At 39.7% G+C, this 23,550-nt stretch overlaps 1 protein-coding gene across 2 annotated transcripts; it reads left to right on the forward strand.

Moving 5' to 3' along the window:
* The first annotated feature begins 93 nt into the window (after positions 1–93).
* Positions 94–18,771, forward strand: cyp27a3 (cytochrome P450 family 27 subfamily A member 3). Of its 2 annotated transcripts, XM_030758929.1 has the most exons (9): positions 98–494; positions 1,599–1,789; positions 2,947–3,146; positions 4,749–4,946; positions 5,416–5,579; positions 10,293–10,459; positions 10,755–10,836; positions 11,068–11,274; positions 16,148–18,771. In XM_030758929.1, exons 1-9 carry the CDS (start codon positions 243–245, stop codon positions 16,259–16,261), a joined length of 1,575 nt encoding a protein of 524 aa, XP_030614789.1. In that variant the 5' UTR covers positions 98–242; the 3' UTR covers positions 16,262–18,771. The 2 variants fall into 2 exon arrangements, with proteins under 2 accessions (XP_030614790.1, XP_030614789.1); XM_030758930.1 differs by lacking the exon at positions 16,148–18,771 and having other exon boundaries at positions 94–494; positions 10,755–10,835; positions 11,066–11,249.
* Positions 18,772–23,550: the final 4,779 nt, after the last annotated feature.

A 23,550-nucleotide genomic window follows, 5' to 3' on the forward strand; every position in this document is an offset into this window, starting at 1 on the left:
GTTTGTTCTGATAGGCTCACTGACTGAAGTTTATGACAGTGTCAAAGTCCACAGTTGGCAGTTGGTACATAAGCTACAGGTTTGCTGTTTGACAAACAAGGAGTCTTTTTTCACCACTCCCCCCTCACACACACACACACATACACACACAAATACACACACAAATACACACACATACAAATACCGGGGCTGCCTTTGGCCTCCTGTCACCGCAAAAGAAGAAGACGCGCTGCACGGTCACAATGCTGAGGAAATCTCTAATGAACGTCGGATTGCGTGTGAACTGTCAACATCTTCAGGGGATCCAGAGAGTCACAGCGGGATTAAAACCGGTCAACTATGGGGACTCAATCCGCCGCGAGGCAGCCTCCGCCAGCACCGTCAGGGCTGTCAACAAACTGAAAACTATGGATGATTTAGGTGGACCTAGTTTCATGACTACCCTATACTGGTTTTTTGTAAAGGGATATTTCCAAACGACGCAACAATTGCAAGTAAGTAGGAAAAGAGGCGAAAACAGTGATTTCCTGCTGGACTAAGGGTTAAATTCTGCCTGCTTCTCGGTGTTCCGTCGAGTCGCGTTTCCCCATCAGATACTGTTTCCCCACCGTCTCCTCGCCGCTGCGCGCCGCCCACGCGCCATAAAACGGTATCTGATGGCCGTCATTAAGATAAGATAAGATAAGATAAGATAAAACTTTAATGATCCCACGACGGGGAAATTTGTGCATTACAGCAGCCCAATACAGAGAAAAAATGAAAAGGATGAGTAAGAACAAATAACTAAACTAAAAACTAAAATAGAATAGAATAAAATAAAATAGCAAAAATCTATACACATATACATAAGCACTATATACATAAATATATATATATCAGTGTCAAATATATATATCAGTGTATTACAGGGGGAACGGAACTAATGGCTTTATGTCACCCATCAGATACCGTTCCCCCTATAATAAACTGGGGGAACTGTAACTGATGACCGAATGACAGCCATCAGATACCGTTTTATGGCGCGTGAGCGGCGCGGAGCAGCGAGGAGACGGTGGGGAAACAGTATCTGATGGGGAAACGCGACTCGACGGAACACCGGTTTGAACTGTAGTGTACTTTTCCCTGCAGCCATCACTTCACCCGAATACTCGCTGTGCTATCTATTCACGCACGGTATGAGCTGAATTTTAATCGTGTTGCTGGAAGCACTAAAAAACAACGAAAGAAGAAAAAAAAAGAAAAAAAAACTCTAATAAATCCTGTAACATAATCCATATCTGCTTTTCCGTGAGAGGCAGTCACAGTCAGCTGCACACCTCCAGTTTGGGGGCAGGTAGAAGCATAAATGTAACACCTTTCCCTATGCTGGATTTTAGCTTTGTAATTGTAAAGTTATGTTTAAACGTGATAGAGCATAAGTAAGAGAGAAATTTCTTTTTTTTTAAGAATGATGCTCTAAGCATAGACAAATATGCACTGATATGTCGTGATGTGATCAGCGTTTTCTAATTCCAACAGGAATGGTCTTCCTAAACAGCCTTTTATCCCCTGACAATACTGAACTTGTAACTAACCGATCAACTGTTATTTGCTTAAAGATCGAGCACAGCAAGATATACGGCCCCCTGTGGAAGTCTAAATACGGCCCTTTGGTTGTGGTGAATGTGGCCAGTGTTGAGCTGATAGAGCAGGTGCTGAGGCAGGAGGGTAAACACCCACTCCGTTCAGAAATGCCCCACTGGAGGACCTACAGAGAGCTCAGGAACCAGGCCCACGGACCCCTGACTGAGTGAGTGAAATCCCACGCAGATTCACTTCTGTGTCCTGAATCCACACTGCATTCTAACTCTGAGCTGTAGGTTTGGTTTGTTTTCACAAACCAAATTGAACTATAATGACACGATAAATAGCCACCGCAGACCTTTTCCTCTCTACAAACAAAAAATATATGTATAAAATTTTGTAAATATACATCGTGCAAAACAAAGGCTATAAGAACAGCATGGTTCTGAAGCTAATATGATGATTACAAAATCAGACAAGTGACTTTGTAACTTTTTAGTACATAATACCCTCTTTGTTCCACTCCACCAGCATTGGTTACCATCACAGTCCTTGGGATGATAATGATAACTTTCAATTTCAGTTCACAACTTGTGTATGAAATTACTTTGTGGTTCGTGCTTGTGAGGCACACTTACTGCTCACAGGGCAGCATGCAGGGATTCAGTCCTGGCCTGCAGCACATTTTTGCCCTTGAAACTCATCAACATAGTGATCAACTGCTTCATCAAAAAATAAAATAAGGCTTGCAAAAGGAAAGGCCCGTGGACCATAATTGTCGCTTACAGGATAATAGCCACTTTGCTTGCTGTAGCAACATTTGTCAGTGTTACTGAAAGTTGAGACCCTGGAGCAGGTTTCAGACAGTGTTAGAATAACACTGGAATAACTCAGGGTATAAGCATTAATATGTATTTGGATATATTTAAAGATCTAAAATCTTTTAAACAAGTGATTTTTCCATATTTCTGTATTTCCACACAATGGCACTTGTTAGTAGGATTAACTCCTTGTTGACTTTGGTGCTGACTAAGCCTTATATTGTAAACAAGAATAAGCCAATGACATATCTGCATTTCCAGATTTGCATCATAGCACATTTCACTGCATTGTTTTTGTCTTTCAGTCTAAACCCCCTTAAGTTTAGTGATTGTGTTATTTTGACCAGTAGACTGTTAACCTCAGGGGATCCTGCCTACTGTTATCTTTTTACTAGTATGAACTCCCTGCTACCAGATACAACCAAGTAACTGATACCTTTTAACACAGTTGCTTCAAATGTTTAAGCTCTCGGGTAACAAAGAATGCAAGTGAGCGCTGTTGTTGTCACTTCAGGTCTTTCTCTCTGGAGGCTCATTTTCTTGTATTTATCTCGGTTTTTAGGATGGGGGCCAGCTGGCTGCGCATTCGCAGCATCTTGAACCCTCGGATGTTGAAACCCAAACACGTCTCCTCCTATGCCAACACCATCAACGGGGTGGTGTCAGACTTCATCTGCAGACTGGACTTGCTGAGGGAAACCAGTGGTGGGGGAGTCATGGTCAATGACCTGACCGCAGAACTCTACAAATTTGCTTTTGAAGGTCAGCAGAAAACAGAACAAATAAATGACATGTTGTCAATTAATCAGCTTTAGAAACTCATCCAGTCCGTTGCTTTTAGATACTTGGAAACCAGTATGCACTACAGGTTTCCAAGTATTCCAACTTTAGCTGAACTTGAATGTTTCCAGCACAAAGACTGTTTGTTTTCATTTCTGTAAATCCATGGACAGGAATATGCTCTCTAGCTGTGCTTGTCCTTGACTTCTTCACTTCTGTGTGTGTGTGTGTGTGTGTGTGTGTGTGTGTGTGTGTGTGTGTGTGTGTGTGTGTGTGTGTGTGTGTGTGTGTGTGTGCGCACGCGCGCTGTCATTCAGGTGTTAACGGTTGCTGTGTCTTTTGGCCTTGACAGCTGATTAGATACTGACAGTCTGATCATGGTGTACTTGTGTGGTCATATAAAGAGATGTAGACCTTTGACCAAGGTTATTATTAAGTGTCACAGATCACTTAATGTTTCTTATGCACTTCTGAAGCACCATTACGGTGTTTTGAGATATGCGTTCACTTTATTTCTTGCTGAGGGTGAAATGAGGCTGATTCTGCTCTGTCGACCTCACAGTAATGAAGCTAGAATCAGACAGCAACACTGTCCAAAGGTAATAAAATCCCTGTGCCAGCACACCCTATTCTCACTATTGCGAGTTTTTTTAGTTAAACTAAAAAACTCACAAAGGTAATTTTTTTTTAGTTAAACTAAAAAACTCAAACATGCATTGTTTGAGTCTTTTTATGCATGCATAAAAAGATGGCAGTAGCTTCTGGCTGAAAAATATAAAGGGTGGAACTTCTACTCATCAACTTTCACCTACATACGTGGATGTTTTTGGCGAAACCGTAAAGGATGCACATAAAAAACAAATTTTTCCCAAAAACATGAAAGTTGATAATAAGATTAAGAAATCTCTCAACGGCCATGAAAATGTACCCATAAATCTGTCTGCCCTCTGCTTCTCTATCTAATTTATTTAACCACTTGGTTCAGCTACTATTTAGTTATTTAATTCAACCACTGTTTAAATATTTAATTCAACTACTAATTAATATTTAATCAACTACTATTTTACTATTTAATCATTTGCTTCTAGCAACTTACCCTTAAGCATTATCAATTTGTTCATAAAGTAAAAAAAATAAAATAAAAAATAAGGCCCAACAATTTCTCTCAGGTTCAGAGTAAACACTTGCATTCATTGCTCAGTTGCTGGTTTCAAGTCTTCTTGAGTACAATAAAGTGTTTAATATGTGAATCAGGGTCTCCATCAGAGTCAAAAGTGAGGATAAAGCAGTGTTTGCTTTACCGTGTGATTGACAAGTGGCTAGTTGTCACGTGCAATGTCTCAAGACTGAGTGAGAAATCCTCTTTATACTCCGCACTTCCAGACCTCAACAAGCAAAACAGAAATGTTTCCAGGGGAGGCAAGTAATAAATGACAAGAAGCCAACATCAGCCGCTTCAAAAGTCTCAGAACACTGAACAACAAGAGTGACCCTGGAAACATTTCTGTCGTGGGTCAAATTGATGAGCTCTTTTGACCACGGCACTTGACCATCATGGGTTAGCCATTTTTGTTTTAAACACAGGAATCTGCTCGGTGGTGTTTGAAACCCGTATGGGCTGCATTAACGAGGTGGTGCCCGAGGAAACCCAAAAGTTCATCTTCTCTGTGGGAGAAATGTTCCGGCTCTCCCCGATCGTCATCCTCTTCCCCAAGTCCTTCTGGCCCTACTTGCCTTCCTGGAAAAAGTTTGTTGCAACCTGGGATCATCTCTTCAAAGTTGGTGAGCAGCATTCATTTTCAGCCAGGAATGAAAGTGTGGCGTGTTGGTAAATGTTTCTGCCACTACGTGATATCTGTTGTTGTACGAAATCACAAACTGTCTCAGGCATTCTGTTAAATATTTGTGATTTCAAAATGAAAAATATTTACTTTTCTCACATAGTTGTCAGAAATCTATAGGATTCTTTCTATGGAAACAGTCCCCATTACTGGCTGTGGATCAGCAAGTTTACTACTGTTCAGGGTACATGGCCATTTCCAACTACCTCTATCAAATAATTTCAAGGTCAACACACACCACACCCACAAAGAAGCAAAGTCCGTCCTACATGCAGCTTTTAACACAAACGGTGTACATACAAGATCCCTCACCGTGTCTCTCTTCCCCCATCTAGTGGGCCAAGCTGTCTGCTCACTCTTTTCTTCCTCTCAGAGGATAGAAATAAGATGAGATTAATTTTGTCTCATAGCTGAAGATCTGGTGAAGAACAAAATTGATGAGATCCAGGAGAATGTCCACCTGGACAAGGAGACAGAGGGAGCGTACCTCACACACCTGCTGCTCAGTGAACAGATGACCACCACAGAGATCCTGGGCAGCATCACTGAACTCCTACTGGCAGGAGTAGACACAGTGAGTACTTACACCGGTCAGTCTTTCCCACACTTGTTTATTACCTTTTAATTAAAGAGTACAGCTAAAAAAGTCTGTTTGCATTAAAGTTTCGCTGAATACTGAATGTACAAATTTTTGGTTTATGCTGTCATCTGCCCAGAGCCCTTTAATGAGAGCCAACATAGACTGGCTGAAGGAAAAAAAAATGTTAATACTTCCTTAACATAAAAAACAATCCACCACCACTCGTCCCAAATGCATCACTTTTTTTTGTCACCCTGGTGGTTTGTCACCCACCAGAGTGATGCTGAAAAGCTAATTCATGCATTTATTACTTCAAGGCTGGACTATTGTAATTCATTATTATCAGGCTGTCCTAAAAGCTCCCTGAAAAGCCTTCAGTTGATCCAAAATGCTGCAGCTAGAGTACTGACGGGGACTAGAAAGAGAGAGCAGATTTCTCCCATATGGGCTTCTGTTCATTGGCTCCCTGTTAAATCTAGAATAGAATTTAAAATCCTTCGTAAATACAAGGTCTTGAATAATCAGGCCCCATCTTATCTTAAAGACCTCATATTACTGCATCACCCCAATTGACCACTTTGCTCTCAGACTGCTGGCTTACTTGTGGTTCCTAGGATACTTACAGTAAGAGTAGAATGGGAGGCAGAGCCTTCAGCTTTCAGGCCCCTCTTCTGTGGAACCAGCTCCCAGTTTGGACTGGATCAGGTGACCCTGAACCATCCCTTAGTTATGCTGCTATAGGCCTAGGCTGCTGGGGGGTTTCCATGATGCACTGTTTCTTTTTTTTAATTCACCTCTTTTTACTTTGTTTATACTTCACTCTGCAATTTATTCATTAGTTATTATTAATCTCTGGCTCTCTTCCACAGCATGTCTTCTGTCTTTTCTCCCATCTCTCTTCTCAGCCCAACCGGTCGTGGCAGATGACTGCCCTTCCCTGAGCCTGGTTCTGCTGGAGGTTTCTTCCTGTTAAAAGGGAGTTTTTCCTTCCCACTGTTGCCAAATGCTTGCTCATAGGGGGTCATTATGATTGTTGGGTTTTCTGTGTAATTATTGTAGGGTCTTCACCTTACAATATAAAATGCCTTGAGGCGACTGTTTGTTGTGATTTGGTGCTATACAAATAAAATTGAATTGAACTGAACCCCACGATCAAACTGCTGCTCAGCTGTAAGCTAACAGATCCTTTTTGAATGTATTAAAAGCCTTCTGAAAGTCAAAGCATGCTGTTTGATCCCACAGGTATTTAGCTCTGTTAAAGCTACTCCGTTTCATAGGGTCCAGGCCACAGGCCGGCGGGGTATTACCCTCTTCCGTAACTCTGTGACACTACTTAAGCTGTGGCAGGGCGACTCGTCTGGCTTCTAACCACTGATAATCCTAACTTCTGCCCCGCTTCTTCTATACTCCGATGATGCCAGTCAGGAAGGCTCACACAGCCGGCCCCGAAGTACAGTCCAAATTAGTTGTAGTGGTTCCCCCTTGAGCAGTGCACTTGTTACTGGCCAGATTAATTTTATCGGCTCGGACAGTGAGCCCAAGGGACATAAGTAAAGTTGAAGTGGAGGTTTAAAGACTAGTGTGACCACACAAAGCTAGATGTCAGAGCTTAACTTGCCTAGAGTTTTACTGTTGCGTGGACATAGATGTACCGATAACGGGAAAATGATCCTCAAAAGAGTTATACTGACTTTTTAGAGTCAAATTTTATTATGCAGGTTTCAGCTCAAGCAGTTTGCATTCAGCTCCAAATCAATTCTCAATCAACTCTCAAAGTTCAACAATCAACTTAAGAATCAAGACTTGAATCAATGTAAATCAATCACTTAATCTTAATCAAAATGAGTACTTAAGAGCTGGGTTGATGAAGAAGGGGCTTGAAAACATCCAATTGTTTAAAATCCTTTTTGGGAAGAAAAGACTTCGAGTGGGTGCCTGGCCAAAAGCGACCACACCCAAAGTCCAGTCCTATTAAACTGCCTCCGTGAAGTGGAGAAAAAGGGGAAGTCCACAGAAAGATGTTTTCTGTCCTTCGGTCCTCTCTGTAATCCTCACTTCTTAATTCAGAACTCTTCTCTGACTTAGTCCAAAGTCCAAAGATAGAAATTCTAAAGCAAGGTCACATCCAACTTCAGTCGGCAGGGAGAATCCAGCAGAACTGTTCAAGGCCGAATTAATCCGTGGACGGTTTGGTCCAGTCCTCTCAGCAGAGCAGTTCTAGTCTGGGGAAGAAGCTCCTGAAATTCTCGTTCGATGTTTCTGTAGATCACCTTTTATAGTTTAATTCCAAGACACATCCTAGTTTTAAACATCATCATGACAGTTATCACCCCATTCCTGATATCCTTTTAGGGTGTTCGACTTAGACATTACTTCATTCCTAGTTATCACCCCACTGTCCATACCCATTTATGGGACGGTTGGGCTTAACCATTACTTCATTGGGCCTTTTAGGTTCTTTTTAGGTACTTTTCCATTCTGAACATGCCTGGACATGTTTCTAACTTTGCTCTGCGCATCTCCAGGCAACAGCTTTCAGTTCCTCATTTTACCCTTAGTTCAAGGATTTCGCAATTTCCTCAACACACTGCTCCAGCCATCATTTCTGTTACACTTACACACATCATTTGATCGTAAATCATATACTTCATTCTCTAACGGTTCTATAAATTTGAATTATGATTGTACATTCTGCACCAAGCTTAGGCTAGCAGGCAATCAAGATCTCAATCTTCACTTGACATCATTTGACAATGCAAATGTTGAAAACAAGTTTAGATGCTAAAAAGATATGATTAAGACACAACGTTGACTCATCCCAGTTACAGGATCAGGCCTCAGCCTCTGCACAGGCATTTTCCAGTGTATTAATCCAATATTTTCATTGCAGACTATCATTTCCTGGGATTTGAAGTTTGGCTTTTCTTTATTATAGAGCATTTTTTGTCAGACCTATGCAATCTACTTTTAAAGGTTTATATAAACTGTTATGAAATAATTTTTCCAGTAAGGTTTCTTCTTAAATGCTTTTTAAATTTTAAATCAATTTGCAAAAATTACCTTTCCAGTCATCTACAGAAAACTAGATAATTCTCCAGTTTCTGTACAGCTAATTGCTGTAGACATGGTCATAAGACAAGATCATGCCAGTAAAAGCTGCTTTTTTTGTTTTGCTTTTTAGTGTAGTACCTCATTTACTCTGCAGAGCTGCATAATAATGAGAATTAGTCTTCAGAGGCTGTATCGTTTCATTGACAATATGCACTCACTTTATGGGTACACCTGTACAGCTGCAAGTTGATGCAAATATCTAATCAGTCAGTCACATGGCAGCAACTCAATACATTAAAGCATGTAGACATGGTCAAGATGATGGGCTGAAGTTCAAACCAAGCATCAGAATGAAGAAGAAAAGTGACTTTGAACAGAATACCTTGTTGATGCCAGAGGTCGGAGGAGAATGGCCAGACTGCTTTGAGCTGGTAGGAAGGCAACAATAACTCAAATAGCCACTTGTTGCAACCAAGGTATGTAGAGGAGCATCTCTGAATGCACAACACTTGGAACCTTGAAGCAGATGAGCTACTGCAGCAGAGGACCACACTGGGTGCCACTCCTGTCAGCTAAGAACAGGAAAATGAAGCTACAATTTGCACATGCTCATCAAAACTGGACAATTGAAGACTGGAAAAATATTGCCTGCTCTGAGTCTCTATTTCTACTGTGACATTCAGATGGTAGGATCAGACTTTGGTGTAAAAGACACGAACGCATGGATCCATCTGGAAAAATATTGCCTGCTCTGAGTCTCTATTTCTACTGTGACATTCAGATGGTAGGATCAGACTTTGGTGTAAAAGACACGAACGCATGGATCCATCCTGACTTGTAGCAACAGTCAGACTGGTAGGAATGGTGTAATAGTGTGGGGGATATTTTCTTGGCACACTTTGGGTCCTTTAGTACCATGTGTGGTCAAAGCCTACCTTACCATGTCCTCCACATCCTTTGGGATGTGGTGGAAAGGGAGATTGGCATCATGGATGTGCAGACAACTAATCTGCAGCAACTCTGTGATGTTGGAGCAGAGTTTCTGAGGAATGTTTCCAGTGCCTTGTTGGATCAATTAAGACTGTTCTGAAGGCAAAAGGCAACTAGCAAAGTGGCCAATGACTGTACAATTTTTGGCATGTCAGAATAATTATTTTAAATTTGATTAACTTGAAGTGGTCAATGAGTGTATAACAGTTTTTTTTTTGTTTTTTTTTTAAAGATCATTGGTCTCATTCTTGTGTACAGATTTATTCAAAGCAAACTCTCATTCCCTTAAATATGATACGGCTCTCTCCTGCTTTTGAAATCTTGAGTAACTTAAATGACTTCAACTTGACCTGAAAATAAATTGGATACAAAGAAGGTTTAAAGGTGAGAAGTTCTTGCCTTTCATTCTGTGGTTAAGTAACAAGTGCAAACATGAAAGGTCATTCATTAATCAGTTCTAGAAGATATTTCTCAATCTAAAGACCAACCTCCCTGAAACTCAAACAGAAAACCTTTTTTTTTTCTCTCCTGTCAAACTGAGCCCAGTTTTGAACTTGGATGTCTTACAAGAATTTAGTGTAAAAAAGTGGACATGCTGAAACATTACATGAAACAGAACATTACACTTTGTGTTTCTCCTTTTTTTTTCTTTTTTTTTTTTTGCAGACCTCCAACACTGTCTCATGGTCTCTGTACCATTTGGCAAAGGAACCAGATATTCAAGAACAGCTGTACCAGGAAGTGATAAATGTTTGCCCAGGAGACAAGGTTCCAAACAGTGATGACATTGCTCAGATGCCGTTCCTGAAGGCCATCATCAGAGAGACACTGCGGTAAGAGGGAATCTTTTGTTTATTAATAAGATAATATCCAAACAGGATGAGGTACAAAATCTGCAGGACAAATGAATGCTCCTAAACTCAGCTGAAGCATAGATACAATGGTTCAATTGTTAATAGTTGATCTTATTTTAATCACATAGTAATTGTGTAGTTTGCAGAATGAGATGAGCAAGACAAATAAGCTACATATATGCTTACAAACCACTTCCATGTTTGCAAGAGGTGAGCTAAATTTGCTGAACAGGAGAAATTGTGTTGATGCCTTGCTGTGTTTTGTGGTCACCAGACTGTATCCAGTGGTACCGGGAAACGCCCGCATCACTGTTGAAAATGAGATTGTAGTGGGAAATCATCTCTTCCCAAAAAAGGTGAGATGTGTGGTAAACACTCCTGGCCTCTTACCAGTAGATAAATGCAGCGCTGTTTATGTAGCACCCTCTGAGATCAGGAGCCGCAAAATGCTTCACAATAAAAGCAAAAGACTAAAGCGTAATAAATGATACACTTTAAAGAGCCCACTCTTCTTAGTATTCAGGTATAGCACAACGGCAAAAGTGGTGGCTCATCATGCTCTCTCTCTCTCTCTCTCTCTCTCTCAGACGCTGTTCCACCTGTGCCACTATGCCGTGTCCTATGATGAGAATATTTTCCCCAACCCCCACACCTTCCTGCCACAGCGCTGGCTCCGAGGAGGGGAGGATAAGTCCAAGCAGCACCCGTTTGGGTCAGTGCCATTTGGCTTTGGGATCCGGGCATGTCTAGGTCGGCGGGTGGCTGAGCTTGAGATGTATCTCCTCCTCTCCAGGGTAAGAACATTTGTTCCTATGGTGCCATGGTGCTCCATGTCTGAGGGATACATAAAAAAATAACTGTTTACAAACACTGCAGTTTACTTTACAATGCATTGTTGAATTTATGTTCTATAATGCTGTTTCTGCTAAATGCCTAACTAGCAAATTAATCCTGAGTTGAGAAGATGCACACTGCAAATGTCAGATTATTAGGTTGTGCAGTGAGGTAATTCCACTTAGTAAGATTTCTTCACATAGGAAAAAAAAGTTTTTGGCAAAGTAGCAAAACATTTATATGAAACACTGCATTACATAAAAATAAACTTCTGTTGCTGTTTTGAAGTTGAGTGAAAAAGATCTAAACAAGATTACCTTTCTTAAAAATGAATTATTCTGTACATAGCAATTTTTTTTGTAGTTTTAGCAGGTGTTTTAAAGCTCTCAATCACATGACAGTGGACCCAAATACACTGCAGCATGTGGATGGGCTGGACACTGAAGTCCCAACTCTGCAGTTAGTATTCATACTGGATCACAGCAAACCCATTTAGCTGTGTGCTTGAGATTTTAGTCAAACCACCGTTTTCTCAAACAATTCAGTTCAGTTCAATTTGATTCAATTTTATTTATATAGCGCCAAGTCACAACAAACAGTCGCCTCAAGGCACTTTATATTGTGGGTAAAGACCCTACAATAATACAGAAAAAACCCAACAGTCAAAACGACCAATTATGAGTAAGCATGTGGCAACAGTGGGAAGGAAAAACTCCCTTTTAACAGGAAGAAACCTCCAGAGGACCAGGTTCAGGGAGGGGCAGCCATCTGCTGTGACCGGTTGGGCTGAGGGGAGAGAAAAGACATGCTGTGGAAGAGAGTCAGAGATTAATATCAATTAATGATTAAATGCAGAGTGGAGTATAAACAAAGTAAATAAGGTGAATGAAAAGAAACAGTGCATTGTTAACTGTAATTTCCCCATTGTGGATCAATAAAGTATCATCATCATCATCATCATCATCATCATCATCATCATCATCATCATCATTATGGGAACCCCCCCCAGCAGACTAGGCCTATAGCAGCATAACTAAGGGATGGTTCAGGGTCACTACCAGCCCTAACTATAAGCTTGATCATAAAGGAAAGTTTTAAGCCTAATCTTAAAAACAGAGAGGGTGTCTGTCTCCCAAATCCAAGCTGGAAGCTGGTTCCACAGAAGAGGGGCCTGAAAGCTGAAGGCTCTGCCTCCCATTCTACTCTTAAGTATCCTAGGAACCACAAGTAAGCCATCAGTCTGAGAGCAAAGTGCTCTATTGGGGTGATATGGTAATGTGAGGTCTTTAAGATAAGTTGGAGCCTGATTATTCAAGACCTTGTAGGTGAGAAGAAGGATTTTAAATTCTATTCTAGATTTAACAGGGAGCCAATGAAGAGAAGCCCATATGGGAGAAATCTGCTCTCTCTTTCTAGTCCCTGTCAGTACTCTAGCTGCAGCATTTTGGATCAGCTGAAGGCTTTTCAGGGAGCTTTTAGGACAGCCTGATAATAATGAATTACAATAGTCCAGCCTAGAAGTAATAAATGCATGAATTAGCTTTTCAGCATCACTCTGAGAAAGGATGTTTCTAATTTTAGAGATATTGCGCAAACGTAAAAAACCGGTCCTACATATTTGTTTAATATGTGCATTGAAGGACAAATCCTGGTCAAAAATGACTCCAAGATTTCTCACAGTGTTACTGGAGGCCAAAGTAATGCCATCCAGAGTAAGTATCTGGTTTGACACCATGTTTCTAAGATTTGTAAATGGTAAATGGACTAGTTCTTATATAGCGCTTTTCTACTCTGTCTGAGCAATCAAAATGCTTATACAACACGTTTACATTTACCCATTCACACCCATTCATACAAGCACTTCCATGAGTAACTAAGCTAAGTGCTTACTGTCTAACATTCACATTCATTTGTGGGGTCGAGTATAAGAATTTCAGGTTTATCTGAATTTAGAAGCAGGAAATTAGAGGTCATCCAGGCCTTAATGTCTTTAAGACATTCCTCCAGTTTAACTAATTGATCTATGTCATCTGGCTCCATGGATTGATAAAGCTTAGTATCATCTGCATAACAATGAAAATGTATGCAATGCTTTCTAATAATACTGCCTAAGGGAAGCATGTATAATGTAAATAGAATTGGTCCTAGCACAGAACCCTGTGGAACTCCATAATTAACCTTAGTGTGTGAAGAAGACTCCCCATTTACATGAACAAATTGGAGTCTATTAGATAAATATGATTCAAACCACTGCAGTGCAGTACCTTTTAATACCTATAGCATGCTCTAATCTCTGTAATAAAATGTTATGGTCAACAGTATCAAAAGCTGCACTGAGGTCCAACAGGACAAGAACAGAGATGAGTCCACTGTCAGAGGCTGTAAGAAGATCATTTGTAACCTTCACTAATGCTGTTTCTGTACTGTGATGAATTCTGAAACCTGACTGAAACTCTTCAGATAAACTGTTCCTCTGCAGATGATCACTTAGCTGTTTTACAACTACTCTTTCAAGGATTTTTGAGAGAAAAGGAAGGTTGGAGATTGGCATATAATTAGCTAGGACAGCTGGGTCAAGTGATGGCTTTTTAAGTAGCGGTTTAATTACAGCCACCTTGAAGGTCTGTGGTACATAGCCAACTAATAAAGAGAGACTGATCATTTTTAAGATAGAAGCATCAATAATTGGAAAGACTTCTTTGAACAGTCTAGTAGGAATGGGATCTAACAAACATGTTGCTGGTTTGGAGGAAGTAACTATTGAAGTTAACTCCGAAAGATCAACTGGAGCGAAAGAGTCTAAACAAATACCAGCAGTGCTGAAAGCAGCCGAACACGAAGATAAATCTTTGAAATGGTTTTGAATAATTTTTTCTCTAATGGTTAAAATTTTATTTATAACGAAATCTATGAAGTCACTACTAGTTAAAGTGAAAGGAATACTCGGCTCTACAGAGCTCTGACTCTTTGTCAGCCTGGCTACAGTGCTGAAAAGAAACCTGGGGTTGTTCTTATTTTCTTCAATTAATGATGAATAGTAAGATGTCCTAGCTTTACGGAGGGCTTTTTTATAGAGCAACAAACTCTTTTTCCAGGCTAAATGAGCATCTTCTAATTTAGTGAGACGCCATTCCCTCTCCAGCTTACGGGTTATCTGCTTTAAGCTGTGCGTTTGTGAATTATACCACGGAGTCAGGCACTTCTGATTTGAAGCTTTCCTTTTCAGAGGAGCCACAGTATCCAAAGTTGTACGCAGTGAGGATGTAAAACTATTGACGAGATAATCGACCTCAATGGGAGCAGAGTTTAGGTAGCTGCTCTGTACTGTGTTGGCACATGGCACTGAAGAGCATAACAATGAAGGAATTAGATCCTTAAACTTAGTTACAGCACTTTCAGAAAGACTTCTACTGTAATAAAACTTATTCCCCACTGCTGTGTAATCCATTAGAGTAAATGTAAATGTTACTAAGAAATGATCAGACAGGAGGGGGCTTTCAGGGAATACTGTTAAGTCTTCAGTTTCTATGCCATATATTAGGACAAGATCCAGAGTATGATTAAAGTGGTGGGTGGGCTCCTTTACATTTTGAGAGAAGCCAATTGAATCTAACAATAGATTAAATGCAGTGTTGAGGCTGTCATTCTCAGCATCTACATGGATGTTAAAATCACCCACTATAATTATTTTATCTGAACTGAGCACTAAATCAGATAAAAAGTCTGAGAAATCAGACAGAAACTCTGAGGAAGGACCAGGTGGACGATAGACAATAACAAATAAAACAGGTTTTTGAATTTCCCAATTAGGATGGACAAGACTAAGAGTCAGGCTTTCAAAAGAATTGAAACTTTGGGTCTTTGATTAATTAATAAGCTGGAATTGAAGATTGCGGATACTCCTCCTCCTCGACCTGTGCTTCGAGCGTTCTGACAGTTACTGTGACTCGGGGGTGTTGATTCATTTAAACTAACATATTTATCACAACAGCGTTGTTTGTTTGAGCATTGATGTCATACAGTCAGTCACTGAAAAGTGGCTTATTCTCACTGATAACATATACATCACTGAAAGATATAAATGTAAATTACACTGTGGCACTGGACTGTTGACTGATTTGTATGAACGTAAGCTTTATGAGACCTTGGATTTGAGTTGAGCATACAGAGCTGCTGTGTCAAATCTTGCCCAGGTAGCAGAGCGGAAATTGATGAAAGCTACTAAATATTATATCATCCAATCAGCTTTAAAAACACTCTGCATGTTTTGACAAACTGTAACTTAGACTTTGAGTTCTTAAAATGGAGTGCAGAGAGTTCAAACTGCTGATTAGTACAGGTTAGTGGACAAGTTCTCAAACTAAGTGAGATTAGAAAAAGCAATGCTTAAAACAGATTGAAAATAATGAACAATTATATTAATAATTCAAAGGATCCATACAATTTTTCAACTAACTATAAGATTGCAAGTCTCTGTTAGAGGAGCTGCAAAGTTATTTTATTCATACTATATGCTGTATCTGTGCCTTTTGACTCCTGAAGCATGCAAACCAGCAGGGAGCTCTACTGACCTAAAATAAATGTCCAACTGGTTAAAAGCTGTTTACTCTTTTGTTGGCCTGGGCCATGTACATGAATACAAACCACTCATCAGTCACTTTGACCAGAGTCAGCCACAAACCACAGTAGTCAGTTGGAAAGCAGTTGGTAATCAGTGAGTATAATGAGTATAATTTCTGCACTCTTGTACCTCACATGAATAAATATCCTGTCAAAATGCAATTCCATGTTTTTCTTTTTGAACAATACTCTTTTTTCTTTGTATTTTTAAAGTTGATAAAACACTATAAGGTGAGGCCTGATCCTGCTGGAACACCAGTGAAGCCGATCACCAGAACCCTGCTTTGCCCTGCTACACCAATCAACCTCCAGTTTCTGGACAGATGAACCGAACAGGCAGAGCCGAGAGCAAAGCCGGCAGGTTCTCTGTGAGCTGTTGTAGTATTCACGCTATGTTGCCTTCATTTCACCAACCACTTGTTTATATAGATTTTACTGGGTGGGAATGCACCTTTTTAATGAATTGAGTAAACCAGACTGAATTAAGGGTATTATGTTGTATAGTATAGAAAACTATATCTAATAAAAGTAAATCTAATTAGTTCTTATTCCCACCACATTTTTGAGCTGTTGCCTTACAGCTTAAGTGTTCTAGTTCAAGCTCACTAAAGTCCTTTTAACATTTTTTTAAATTTATGTTAGCGTCTTTACAAGTTGTTACCACTGCTTTGAAAAAATTATTTTATTTGATTTTATTTTTCCATTGTTGTCACACTTAAATGTTTCAGATTATGAAACAAATTATAATATTAGACAAAGATAACCCCAGTAAGTACAAAATGCAGTTTTTGTTTAGTGAGGGAAGAAAATTGTCCAAGCCTACCTTGCCCTGTGTGAAAAAGTAATTGCACCCCCCTCTTTTGATAAATCACGAATTAACTGTGATTAACAACATTTTATTTTTGGAAAGGCGAGTTCAATTTCAGTAGTCGCACCCAGGCCTGATTACTGCCAGACCTGCTGAATCAAGAAGTCACTTAAATAGAGTCTGTCTGACAAAGTGAAGCAGGATACAAGACCTCAAAAAGCAACCAATGCCACAATCTAGAACTGCAGACCTCACTCGCCTCAGTTAAGGTCAGAGTTCACAATTCAACAATAAGAAAGAGACTGGATAAAAATCTATGGGAGAGTTCAAAGGTGAAAACCATTTTTGACCAAAAAGAACACAGAGGCTTGTCTCACATTTGACAAAAACAAAAAAACATCTTGATGATCCCCAAACCTTTTGGGAACTTATTCTGTGGACCGACAAGACAAAAGTTGAACTTAGGTTTCAGTCCCATTACATCTGGTGTAAAATTAACACAGCTTTTTATGAAAGAACACCACACCAGCAGGGAAACATGGTGATGGTAGTGTGATGGTCTGGGGCTGTTTTGCTGCTCTGATGGAACCATTAATTCTGCTCTCTACCAGAAAATCCTGAAGGAGAACATCCGGCCATCAGTTTGATCCCAGAAGCACAGGTTATGCAGCAGGACAATGATCCGAAACACACCAGCAAGTCCACCTCTGAAAAAAAACAAAATAAAGTCTGGATTTAAATCAGTTTGAGGTGCCCTGGCACCTGCTTAAACAGGCTGTTCATAGTCAAACTCTCCAGTGTGTCTGAATTAAAACAGTTTTGCAAAGATTGGGCCAAAGTTCCTTCACAGCAACGTGAAAAACTCATTGACTGGAGTTCCTGCAGCTAAGGGTGACGCAACCCACAGTTATTAGGTTTAGGGGTAAATTACTATTTCACACAGGGAACTGTGACAAATATGAAAAAACTAAGAAATCAGTCTGTGGCACTCAGTCCCAAGCTCATCAGTTTAAACTGAAAATGTGCCTAGTTTGAAAATGTTATATTTTGGGAGTGTATTTTCAAAGGTTGACTAAAACACGTGCAGTATTTCTGGCAGCAGGAGGGTCTGTGTGTAGAGAGAAAATATGCTACAGTACGTGGATTGCTGTAATTAAGGAACCTGTCTGTCAGTGTGAGTGTGTGACTTTGAATGCAAAATCAATACTCGTGTGTGGCAGTGGGGTTTTGGTGTGCGTTTACTTGTGTTAAAATTGGGGACTCGTATCAGCTCACACACCAGTTGACTGGGGACGCTGTTACCTTTGGGAACGAAAGCCACTCCCCCTCAATTAGATATGATTTGGATGGGCACACAATATTCTTTTTGTGTTTGTGTGTCTATGCGTGTTTAGGTGTAGATGTGAATGGTTATTTGTCTAACTGTGTTAGTCTGGGGATAGAATGGTAACTTGTCCAGGGTGTACCACCCCTTTTGCTCTGTAGCAGGAGGGAAACGCTCCAGAATTGCATCCGCAGAACCAAATGGATTCACCTAATCAACAATTATGTCTGAAAACAAATATATACTCCAGTTTTATTATGGCATTTGGTAATTTGAAGGGATTTTAATATGAATATAAATCCTTCAGAAAGTCATTCATTCTAGTTTCATTTGTTTTTGATGACGCTACATTAAACTATTGAAAATGTCCAATCTTACTTTTACAGTCAGAGGTTTGTAAAGTGGTAGACCAATGCTGCCCTCTTGTGGTCTGTTTTGTCTCCACTGATTTTCTTTTTTCAGAGACGACAGTTGTTTTTTTTTGTTTGTTAAAAAAGCTTCTTTAATGTGTCACTGTTCACAGATAGCTTATAGTCACAATAAAATGACCAGGTTGGTAGTGAGCAAGCAAATGTTTAGTTGTGTTTTGGTGACTTATTTGAGTTGCCATGTGATTACTCCCACTTCCATTAGCTGTTCTAAAAATAATAATGTTGTATTTTTAAGTCATGACCCACACAGTGATTAATAAATCCCTACATGTCACAAAGTTGTTTGGATTCTTTTGTAATCTGTTGACTGCTGTGTGTTGTTCAACTAGAAAAAGCCTCTTTTCCCAAGCAGCTTTATGAGCCATGATAACATCACTAAGCTGGCCAGGTACTGTGGCTGCAAGCCCAAATCATCACCCCTCCACTTGATTTGTCCAAAGACATTGTTCCAGACGTCTTTTGGTTTGTTCAGACTCAACATTGGAAAATTAAACTGTTTCCTTTTAAAGGAAAAAGGCTTTGTCCTGGCAGCCTTACCAAACAAAATTGTTGTCTTGCATCAAACACTGCAAGGTTTGCAGTGTTGCATATGATATTATACCAGTAGTTTTCAAACTTTTTCTGGTACGCTCTACTTCAGAAGTTGAAACAAGTTTATTCCTCACGCCCCACGATTCTTAATAATAATAAAATTTGTTTTTTTCCACTTAATGTTTTCACCTGGTTGTGGCTGCATGCCTGTTTTCTGCTTGCAGTTTTTGATTAGTGTTATAAATGGTGGATCCAGGTAAAACAGTACTGAGAGAAAAAAAATACTGTCAGCTCCAGTGCTCCCACTCAGCCTCCTGGCAGCAGAAAAAGATCTAGAACACATAATTTCAGGTCTCAGGTGATCTTAATGGGGTGCACATGAGCACCCCATAATATTATCATTATGAAAATTCACTGAATACAAATTGGGAAAAAGCTTTGACTGTCATTTTGTCAAGAGACTGAAACAGTGGTGCTGGTATAGCTACATATTATACTGCATCACTGAGAAACCTGCAAAATAAAAAATTCATGAATTAAAATGAAAAATGCATGTTGCCAAAGTCCACAGTCAGAGATTGTCAGTAGCTGCAGATAAGCTATCACTATAAGAAGCCTATGATATTCTTCCTGAGTAAATACACCTGAGGCATGGTTGCCTCCTCCTCGAGCTATTGTGTTAACAAGATTTTCAGTGAACTTGACCTTTGACCTTGAGGTCAAGGTCACCAAAATTTAAACTTCTCCAAGATCTTTAGTAGATACACCAATGGAATCAATTTGTAAATCCTGTGTCACTTTGTTCTAGAATTATTGTGTTCAAAAATTTGGGTGTCCATGCTGCCCGATGCCCGCTCAGCAGGGTGACAACAATACCCCATCAGCCTTTCAGGCTGAGGGTTAATAATACTGGTATGAAGAAAAAATGAAATATAGGACTTGGAATCTTTTGTCCTCCTGTCCCAGAGGCCTGGGTGCTTGAGGGTCCTGCACTGTATCTTAGTTGTTCCTAGGACTGTACTCTTCTTGACAGAGACCTCAGATGACCTGGAATTTGCTGGCGCCCCTCTCCCAGTTTGGGGGTCACTACCCTGAGTGTTACGATTACCACGGGAGCAGCTGGATAGTGTATTTCCGTTCGTCAATTATTTCCGTCCCTTTTTTATCCTATGAGTTTATATATATATATATATATATATATATATATATATATATATATATATATATATATAACTTTGGGCACCCCTGATAATTTTCATGATTTTCCTTCATAAATCATTGGTTGTTTGGATCAGCAATTTCAGTTATCATATATAGCGGATGAACACAGTGATATTTGAGAAGTGAAATGAAGTTTATAGGATTTACAGAAAGTGTACAATAATTATTTAAACAAAATTAGGCAGGTGCATAAGTTTGGGCACTCTTGTTGTTTTATTGATTTGAATACCTTTAGCACTAAATATTGGAACACAAATTTTGTTTCGTAAGCTCATTGACCCTTGACCTACATACACAGGTGAATCCAATTATGAGAAAGGGTTAAGGTGGCCCAATTGCAAATGTTTCTCCTCTTTGTATCTTCTGTAAAGCGTGGCAACATGGGAGCCTCAACACAACTCTCAAATGACTTAAAGACAAAGATGTTCAACGTCATGGTTTAGGGGAAGGATCCAAGAAGCTATCTCAGAGATTTCAGCTGTCATTTTCCACTGTGAGGAACACAGCGAGGAAATGGAAGACCACAGGCACAGTTCTAGTTAAGGCCCAAAGTGGCAGGCCAAGAAAAATCTGTTATAGGCAGAGGCGAAGGATTGTGAGAACATCATCATACTCCACCCACAGAGCAGCTCCAAAGACCTACAACATCATCTTGCTGCAGATGGTGTCACTGTGCATCGTTCAACTATTCAGCGTACTTTGCACAAGGAGCGACTGTATGGGAGAGTAATGCAGAAGAAGACTTTTCTGTGCACACACCACAAACAGTCACTTGAGGTCTGCTAAAGCACATTTGGATGAGCCGGCTTCATTTTGGAATAAGGTGCTGTGGACTGATGAAACTAAAATTGAGTTATTTGGACATAACAAGGGGCGGTATGCATGGTGGAAAAAGAACACAGCATTCCAATACAAACACTTGGTACCCACAGTAAAATTTGGTGGTGTTTCCATCATGCTGTGGGGCTGTGTGGCCAGTGCAGGTACTGGGAATCTTGTTAAAGTTGAGAGTCGCATGGATTCCAGTCAATATTAGCAGATTCTTGAGAACAATGTTCAAGAATCAGTGACAAAGTTGAAGTTGCGCCGGGGCTGGATACTTCAAGAAGACAACGACCCTAAACACTGCTCAAAATCTACTGAGGCATTCATGCAGAGGAACAAGTACAACGTTCTGGAACGGCCATCTCTGTCCCCAGACTTCAATACTGTTAAAAATCTGTGGTGTGATTTAAAGCGGGCTGTCCATGCTCGGAAACCATCAAACCTGACTTTGTTTTGTAAAGAAGAATGGTCCAAAATACCTTCAACCAGAATCCAGAGTCTCATTGGAAGCTATAGGAAGCGTTTAGAGGCTGTTATTTGTGAAAAAGGAGGATAAATACTGATATTATTTTTCTGTTGGGGTACCCAAACTTTTGCACCTGCCTAATTTTGTTTAAATAATTATTGCAGACTTTCTGTAAATCCTATAAACTTCATTTCACTTCTCAAATATCACTTTGTTCATCTGCTATATGATATATTTAACTGAAATTGCTGATCTGGACAACCAATGATTTATAAAGGAAAATCATGGAAATTATCAGACCAGCAAACCTTTGCATATATATATATATATATATATATATATATATATATATATATATATATATATAAGCATACTTCATAAGTATTTATTTGGTATTTTAATAATCTGTTGAAGTTAACTCCAATCCCGGTGTCTGTAAAACAGTTTATAACCTTGTGCTGTCTTGCTCATCATGTTCAAATTTAGCAAACTTGAACAATGCTTGAAGATTGCTGAAACCAACATGTAATGATGGTGACTATTAGATCACACTGACACCAGCAGCATCTCCATCACTGCAGAGGACATTACTGACATAGCCTACATTAACCCTCTCATGCATGAATTATTAAATTCTGTAATCAAAATTTAATAATTCATGCATGAATTATTAAATTTTGATTACAGATTTTTTTATCCAGTGATTTTAGGGTTCCATAAGGGTACAAAAACATACTGAGAAAAATTTTTTTTTCTATCTCCATCCCCTAAAGAGATTTTTTTTTACACTACAGTGTACTCTGTGCGCTTTCCTTAAAACAAAGAATTACATGGTAATTTGTTGAAATACTGTGTAAATCTTGAAATAATACCCCAGTATACCTGTATAATCACACCACATTCATTACTAGTCTTTCCTGCCTGTAGTATACCTAATTCTGCCTGGCAAAGGGTGCACTACGTACTTTATTCTTGACTATTCACTTGAACGACTCAATTTATTTCAAATCACTTTATTGTCAATTCATATCACTTTAGAAACACACACACACACACCATCCCTTATCACAGGGGTGGGCAACTCCAGGCCTCGAGAGCCGGTGTCCTGCATGTTTTAGATGTGTTCATGAGCCAACACACCTGAATCACATATAGAAGTCTTTAGCAGGACTCTGGAGAACTTGACTGCATACTGAGGAGGTACTTCAGCCATTTGATTTAGGTGTGTTGGATCAGGGTCATCTAAAACCTGCAGGACACTGGCCCTCGAGGCCTGGGATTGCCCACCCCTGCCTTCTCACCATGTAAATAGTCACTGAACTCATACTCGCACCCAGTAAGAGGTTACAGAACTCTCATTCTGTAGTCACATCCTCATCACTGCCACTATCACCACACTCTTCCTCACTTGATTCAGGAAACTGCCAACTCTGTAACTATGTACTCCTGTCTCTTGAAGCTCTATAAAATATAAAGAAACAAAACATTTTCAATGCATATTTTATGCATTGAAAGTGCAAACATTCAGTGATGACATGTAGACATGGCCAGTGCATAATGGTCACTACAGTGTACACATGGAAAATTAGTATTTTCTCCAAATGTAAAATCAAAATTGAGATATTTCTTGGACATTATGTTACCTAAGATGCTCATTAGTCTTATTTTATTTTTTTTACCTTCAGTGGATTCTTTTTATAGAAGGTAGACGCTGGGATAGCTAAGGTGCCTGATCTCTTTTTGTCTCCATCAGCCATCTTGGAATCAATGACCCCTGTAGCCCTCTCAAAGGATTTTCAATGGGGTTTTTTTGCATGAAAGGGTGAAAAAGCACTACCTGCTGTTGACTATGTGGAACAGTGCCCAAGATTTTATGTATTTGAAGAGATAAACAACTTTTAATCAGCTGTACACTGTAGTGTTGCCAGCTTAATCTAATCATTACACAAAGTTTACTAAAATCTAATGATTTACACTATGTACTTTATATAACACACACACACACACACA

The sequence above is a fragment of the Archocentrus centrarchus genome, chromosome 21 (assembly GCF_007364275.1).
Source record: "Archocentrus centrarchus isolate MPI-CPG fArcCen1 chromosome 21, fArcCen1, whole genome shotgun sequence".
Classification (NCBI taxonomy): domain Eukaryota; kingdom Metazoa; phylum Chordata; class Actinopteri; order Cichliformes; family Cichlidae; genus Archocentrus; species Archocentrus centrarchus.